The following is a 7,489-nucleotide window of genomic DNA, read 5'->3' as shown; positions in this document are numbered from 1 at the left end:
AATAAGCCAAAACACTGAAATTTTCAAATTATCTCTGTAAAGGTTTACTGTGTTGGTATGTGCTATGTGAGCACAGTGACATTGCTCAGCATTTCTACTTTTGCTGTTATTTCATCACAATAATATTTAAGAACACAGGAAAGTATTATATTTATTATTAAACCATTATGTTGATACACATTACCTGGAGATTATAGTGTGGTTGGGACTTGTACAACGAACAGTGGCCAAAACTTCCACGTGGTTGAGTGGCAGTACCAAGATGTTGAGTGCACAATTCTTAAGCTAAAGCTTGTGGCATTATAATGAGGTTTTGCATTTCAAAATTTTGTTATATTAATGCAACTTTATCATAAAGTGTCCCAGGGTACTTGAGTAAACATAAGTTTTAAAGGATATAATGCAGTGTTGTATTTTTTCTTTCCTTCTTCATATATGTTCTTCACAGAAATATTAAGTACAGTTGGGGTTTTTTTCTGCAAACCAGCGCAAAGCTACCAGCAGTAGCTATGAGAGAGATGGAGGATTTTGCCAGAGCTTCTCTGTATTCTGTTAACAGTTTTAGTACAAAATTGGGTATACAACTGCCTGAGAGGCAAACACTGAGTCCTGCAGTTACAGTCTGAATCCTATCTAAATATCCAAGTCTTCAGGTATCATTTAGCAGGCTGCAAATGACAGTGTAAATGATGGTAGCAAAACTGAAGCCAAATCAGGCTGAATTATTTAAAATGGGGCAGTTTGAAAATGCAGAAATAAAAGCTAATCCCTTTCATCCATTTCTTAGATTTTTCCAGGAAAAGATGTTAAGTACATACACAAGTAGCTATAAGTAGCTATCCTTAACAATTCTTTCAAAACTTCTGGGTGTCCCCTAGGTAGTCCCTGAGTGCTGGTATTTGCTGACAGCTTGATAAATGCAGTATTGCCATGGCCAGGAGCAGGGCACAGGCTTTGTTCCAGCTCTGCAGGGTCTCAAGACTTGCCAGGCTTGCATTGTGAGAACTTGTCTGCATCTGCCTGGAGCTTTGTTTTAGCTTGTCTGGCTGTTACAAGTTTTCTCATGACCAGGTGGCTATTACCTTATTTGTTTTACCTTTGGTTCTCCTTCAATATCTGGATAGTGGAACCATATTTTTAGTGCAGATACTACTGACAAGTAGGTTTTCTGCATAAAACAACTATTTATGGTTCTGACATCACAATGCAGAGGAATACAAGCCTGCTACTAATCAAGGACCCTGAAAACTGGGACATGGGATGTGCTGTAGAGGACCATTGGCAGAGGACAATTAGAGAAGAGATATAGGATGGTATCCATATAGGATACTGGAGACTCCAGGAAGATAAACAACCCACAAGCATTTTAACTGCTTCGTTATTGAAAGGTTTGTCAGAAATAGTATATTTATATTATATATTATATTACATTTATATTTATTTATAAATAGAGACTAAACATTCTTTGATCACATGGTTAAGATGTCAAGTCTACTAACAACAGGCTTGTCTTTATTTATAAAGGATGGGGTATTTTCTTCCCATAATAAGACAGGGAGGATGCTTGTGTTGTACTCCTCTGCCATGGCAAGTGGTGACGCTACACAAGTGCCTGCATTTCTGCCAGGCAAGATGCCAGGATAATTCTGGCTGAGCTGTGAGTGGAAGATGGTGTTTCAGTGCAGGCAAGAGCTGCCAGAGTATCCAGGAAAGGGCATGGAAACATGGCTTGGGAGACAGAGCTGAGGAAGCCAAAGCTTCACAAAGGGGTCATTGGTTCCAGAACTATCTGAAGGGACAGAGGGAAGCTAAATCTTTGAGTCCACAGCTGACCATGTTTCCCTGGCCTGACATCCTGCTGCTTATGGGTTACTTAAGGCTTTGTTGTCATAACTGTCATTGTGTCCAGCAACTGTGGCTTGAGTTTCCTTCCAAAAATACAGCCCAAGTTTGGAGGCAGGGTGGATGGACATCATCAGGAATACGTCAGCAGTTTAGTGTCAGCAAGCTAGCAAAGCACATCTGGGGAAGGTGTCACGTAAACATAACAAGTTGATTCTTGTCTGATAGTCTCCTGTGAAATGCTTTCCCATTATTGCCTCTCCTGTTATTTCCCTTTATGGATGGCTATAACATAGATGCAATTTACTTGAACCAGATCCAACCCCTCCTACATGAGGTTCCTAAAAAAACAGTCCTCCTCCTCCTCCTCTTCATTTCTCTCATCCATTCTTTGAAGTCCCCAAGATCATCCAGAAAATGGATGTGCCTTATAGCTTGGCTTCAAGAATAGCTCATAGATTTTTTTTTGAATGAGGAACAAGATGATCAAAGGTGTAAGGTCCATCAGGACAATGACCATGGAGGTGCCCTGACTTCAAAGATTGTAACTGGCACAAGCAAGCACAGAAGCAATCTGGGGGACAGAAAGCTCCTAAACCACTTAGGCTTTCTGAATTCATGCTGATGATCAGAAGTAAGCACTGAATTTGACTAAGAGCTCAACTCTAATATACGATAGACTTGCAGCTAAACTACAGGGTAAAGTGGTGGGCACTCTTGCTTTACTGGAGTTGCTTTTAGTCTTAGTGCTGTAATAGCAACAGTCCTTTCAGGGTTGGTCTGGATCTGCTGCTGTTTTCCTTAGGAACAATGCTGGGGCACTGCAGTGGCTCTTTGCAGATGCCACACAGCACCTCTTACACTCCGGGGGGCCCCACCACAGGATAAACTGTTAATGCTTTAAAGCAATTTTGGTTTTTGGTTTGGTTTGGTTTTTAAGACCTCTGATTGACACAGTTAATCATTATCTTCTCTTGAAGAGGAGAAAAAGCAACATTTTAACGATACATTTATTAATTATCAGGGGTTTCACACAAACAGGATCACCAGCAGCACTTAAGGGGCTCTCAAAGCACAGCATTGAGAGTGGGAAGTGCTGTCCTTCCCAATACTCTCTCCATGCCAAATGCTTAAAGCAAAGAATGAAACAGTTATGTTATAATCCCTTCATGCACACATATGCTTTAATTTGCATTGGTCTAGGATCTTCTGAATTAAAAGTTGTACCTGGCATGAGCACTCCTTGCATGCATCTGATCCTGCTTTAGCCCACTTCATCTTTCACAAGTTCATTTAGCAAGGAGCTTTACTATATAATCACACTTAGAGTGAGAAATCCCTTTTTATCCCTTTTTTTGAACTTGCTGCCTCATATTTTATCAGGTAGCATGGACAGAAAAAGCAATAGTTCTGCACAAGGGTTTCGGGTCACTGAGGGTTGCTGGCCAGGTGTTCAGGCCCTCTTGCAAAATTCTATGCAATCCATAGAGCTCACATTCTCTTGGTCCTTATGAACATGCAGATATTATTTTATAGGCTATCTACAGAAGGACAGAATAATATAAATCATGTCTGTGGCAAAGTCAGCATACAGCATCAGAGCTGATTGTGATCATCTGCTTAATGGGCTGATTGAGTGCTTTAGGACCTTTCTTTTGCAATGCCTTTTCCTTAATAGATGCACTGAGTCACACAGTGCATTTTGGGTTTATGGCTGTTGTAAAAAAGAGTGCAATTTTAGATCAACTGAAGCAATTTAAAAGTTTGACCTGGACTTGACAAATTACTTCTGCTGAACCAAAAACCAGACAAGTCCAAACGCCCTGTTCTAACACTTGAGCTATATGGTTACTGAGATTTATGAAAGTTCTTCAGCTGGTGTACTTGTGCTTCAGTCATCACAATCCTTGGGATAGAGAAATTTTTATTCATCGCTCCACAAAGGCAGTCTCTTGATTCATGACTCAACCTGGGGAAAGGTTACTAAGTTACAGAGTTTTGAGAAAAGCACTGGTAACCCCAAACACTTAATTTTCACAAGTTTTGAATATTTGAATTTTTATTAAGATCTGCAGAGCATTTTTTTTTAACATGGTTCTATTTTTATTTAGAGATTGATTGAAAAACACAGTGGATTAAGTATTTTAAGTTACTAGAAGTTCTGGTGCAAATGAATGAGTGTTTTAACTGGATGAAGGAACATGTAGGTTATCCCCACTTTACAGCCATCAGTTGACCAAGTATTATGGCTTCCTTTACAAAGGCAAGGAATAATATTTCCAGTCTCAAATAAACTGTCTGAAACTGGCTCTCTAAAGAGGCAATTGGCAAACCAAATATCCAGGTGATGGTTCATCCAAGTTTTATTTTGCCAAATTATTTTACAACGCCAGCCCAGGCTGAAGGGTCTGTTTCTCCCAGCTATATAATTCACAGGTTGGTTCGTCCAGGTTGAGTGAATGAACAATCCAAATGGAATTAAGGAAGGACAGAGTAGGTGACCCAGTGTGACCCATTTGTAAGGAAAGCCTGAAAAATGCCCCCACCATCTGAAAGCCACACAAACACAGCAGCCTTTGTGCTGGGAGGAAGCAGCAGTTGGTTGCCTGCCTACAAAAAAGCAGATTAAAGCAGGGGAGGCAATCTCAGCTCTGACTAACTGATCCCTTCAATACCAAGAATATGAAATTTTATGGAAATCAATTAGTACAAGTCATTTATAAGTGTTTTAGTTTCCTTATTTATAAGGATTTGGATATCACTTTCCCTCAACATAACTTCTATAGATAGGAATGAAAGATTTAAGCTATTTTGTATTGTTCTCAGGATGCAAAAGGTCAGGATGAATTGTACATTCATACAGAGTCATCAGTTGAGTAGGGAAGAGGAACAAAGCAATTGATGCCAGCTGTGCATTCAGCCTGACGTGAGCTGTAACTTAGTCTTACAGCTTCTAACAGCTTACAGAAACAAGAAGAGATAGTTTGATCTTTTGCAGCAGCAAGGTAATGGCACAGGACTTCAAAGGCTAAATACCACTGAAAAAGTATGTTTGCAGGTGAAACAGTTGTTAACTGGTTTGTAAAATTAAAGAGATTTCTGTAAATGAAGGAGGAAGCACTTTTCATGAGATATTTCTTTTTAAATGGAAATTCCTTGTTTGCCTTCTCCTCTGATGATCCTGTGGCAACAACTACTGGCAACTTCAAAGCAGGCTGATGTTCACAAGGAAGAGGCACTAGGGACTTTTTTCCACCATGCAGATATCCCAACCCTTCCTTGGGGGCCCATTGCAGTTAAGATAAAGCTCAGATGCAGCAGAAAGAATTGGTAATTCAGGAAATAAAAAAAGTCACTATTCATAGAGTATCATAATCCCTCAGCAACACCTGAAGCTGCAGATGTGAAGATGAACAACTTAATAACCATGAATGGCCCCAGTTGGATAAAGAGAATAAAAATGTAGTCACTCTGCTGGTGTTCTCAGCATTGACTCCTCACATCTCTTACGTGCATGCTGATGAGGTCAGCTGAGCACTATTTTTTCTGACAGAAGAGGTAAAGCATGCTCTGTGTAAGTGTAATTTCCACCTCATGTGCCTAAGGCTTGATTTGTGAAAATTAATTTAGTAGTGAATTATGAGCACAACACCCATTGGTATAAAGTCTTTTGTCTTTCAGAGAGGGTTATTGGAAGTAGTGTCAACGAAAGGCACTCCTCTTGGTGACATATACCCCTCAAAATAACTTCCCAAAAGAATGAACTGTAGTAATTTCTGGTTCCCTTGTCTGAGTTAAAGGCATTTGTGATAAGAAAAAGTCCTTCCATAGCGTAATAATTGTCCTGTTTCTGTAATTCTGTCTTTTTTAGTACCACATCTGTTCTATTCCCCATAAAACAAAAAGGATTTTATTCCCACAAACTGATGCAGTTTATGGTTGTGAGAGAAATTGTATTATATTTTACATGAGAGAAAAAATTGCTTATTATCAGCTCCCACAAACTGGAATGTGATTTAATAAAATTCTAGCAGTTTTATTAGTTATAAAACATGTAGATGAGAAGTACATTTAAAGGGCAAATGCAGCAAGAATCAATTTTTTTTACAAATTAAATATTTTTGTACAATTACCCTTATGCATTTCAGTTTCTCTTTGAATGCAAAAGCAGCTGCTGATGGGAAACTTTCCTCAGGTCTCATTTGAAGGCAGACCAACTATTTGCCAATAGTGTCAATGTCTTTCACCTCCCTCAGCTGTAAGAAAACTTCTGCATGAATGAGATCTCCCTGGGGAAAAGAAATACAGAACAAAAGCTGCCATGATTCTGGGGCTGGTGAAAGTGTCAGAAGGAGCAGGAAGGTAATTTTTTGGTTATCCTCCACACTCTGCATGTACCCAAGTGCAAATTAAGGATGGAGGTGCACACTGCCTTTCAGAGATATGGACTTCTTATTCCAAGAAAATGATTTTGGATTTCTGCATATAAGCAGTTGTTTTCTCTGGTCAAGAATGGCTAGTACTGCTTTGGCAGCTGGCAGGAGGGCCAAGAGGTTTTTTTTTTTCAGGAAAAGAAAATTAATATCATGAGCACTCACCAGTCTATCAGAATAGAGATGCCTTTAGTGTTATATCATGAAAGTAATCAGAACAAGAAAAAAACCCTGCTAAAGCATATTGCATTTTTTTCTCTTGAAATGTATGCTGTTGATCACTGACATGGATGGGATTTACAGATCTCTTGGCAAATAACTGGTTCTGTAACTGTACATCCAAAGCAACGGGCCCTCAAAATTGGAAGATCTTTCAGAAAATCTCTAGTTGGGAAATCATTTTTTCCTTCTTTCAACCCCCAATTTTTCTTCCATGTAGGATTTTTCTTAAAGCTACAGTTCTGTCAGCAGCAGAGAAGAAGAAATTTCTAGCTTAGGAGTTCTTTGATACACAGAGCTTCTGCTTACCCTACCAGTGCACTTGCATGCATTCAGGTTGCAGTCAGTCAGGGAAAGTCAGTTGTCAGATACAGCAGTCAGTCAGGGAAACCTGGGTCAGTGTAGTAGCCTGACTACAGCCCAATTTAGACTTTGCTATTTGACTGAGCTTTTCAGAGCCACCATTCTACGCAACTTCTTTCAGTGTCCCTGCTGCTGCCTCCACAGTGAAGGCTGCAATGGAAATCTGCCTCTTAACCTCTTCCCAGGCTTCATGCTGATCTGCTTTGCTTTCAATATCAAACATGGCATCATAGATCCCCGGGAAAGACTCTCCAGCATACTTGTTGTGACTGCTTGGAGCAAAGATGACATGTCTGTGGGGATAGAAATAAAAAAATCAGGTATACTAAATAAAATAATTATTAACAGTGTGTGTGTTCGTTGTATGGAAGTGTTTGTGTGCTACATACAGCAGCCATGAATCCTCTAAAGATGAGAACTTCCAAAAAACCCACAGGAAATCTACCTGTGTCTGTCTTTAAAAAGTCTCTTTAAAGACCTCTTTAAAAGGTCTCTTCCAACCTAAACGTTCTGTGTTTCTGTGATTCTGTGAGTTCTCTTTTGGGAGTTATAAAATCTTCCACTCACTGGCTTGTAGCTAAACCAGAATCTGTTGAGATGTAATTCCTATATGAGGCACACACACCTGTACA

At 39.6% G+C, this 7,489-nt stretch overlaps 1 protein-coding gene across 3 annotated transcripts in view; it reads right to left on the bottom strand.

The window, feature by feature from the left end:
* Positions 1-4,558: 4,558 nt before the first annotated feature.
* Positions 4,559-7,489, bottom strand: part of LOC139791288 (N-acetylated-alpha-linked acidic dipeptidase 2-like) — a 35,130-nt gene continuing 32,199 nt past the window's right edge. For all 3 annotated transcript variants that reach the window (XM_071733360.1, XM_071733365.1, XM_071733375.1), the window contains one exon: positions 4,559-7,150. In XM_071733360.1, coding sequence (XP_071589461.1) covers positions 6,961-7,150 — 190 coding nt within the window. In that variant the 3' untranslated portion in view covers positions 4,559-6,960. The remainder of the gene's footprint in view (positions 7,151-7,489) is intronic.

The sequence above is a fragment of the Heliangelus exortis genome, chromosome 1 (assembly GCF_036169615.1).
Source record: "Heliangelus exortis chromosome 1, bHelExo1.hap1, whole genome shotgun sequence".
Taxonomy (NCBI): Eukaryota; Metazoa; Chordata; class Aves; order Apodiformes; family Trochilidae; genus Heliangelus; species Heliangelus exortis.
This window is presented reverse-complemented; position numbering and strand designations above follow the sequence as displayed.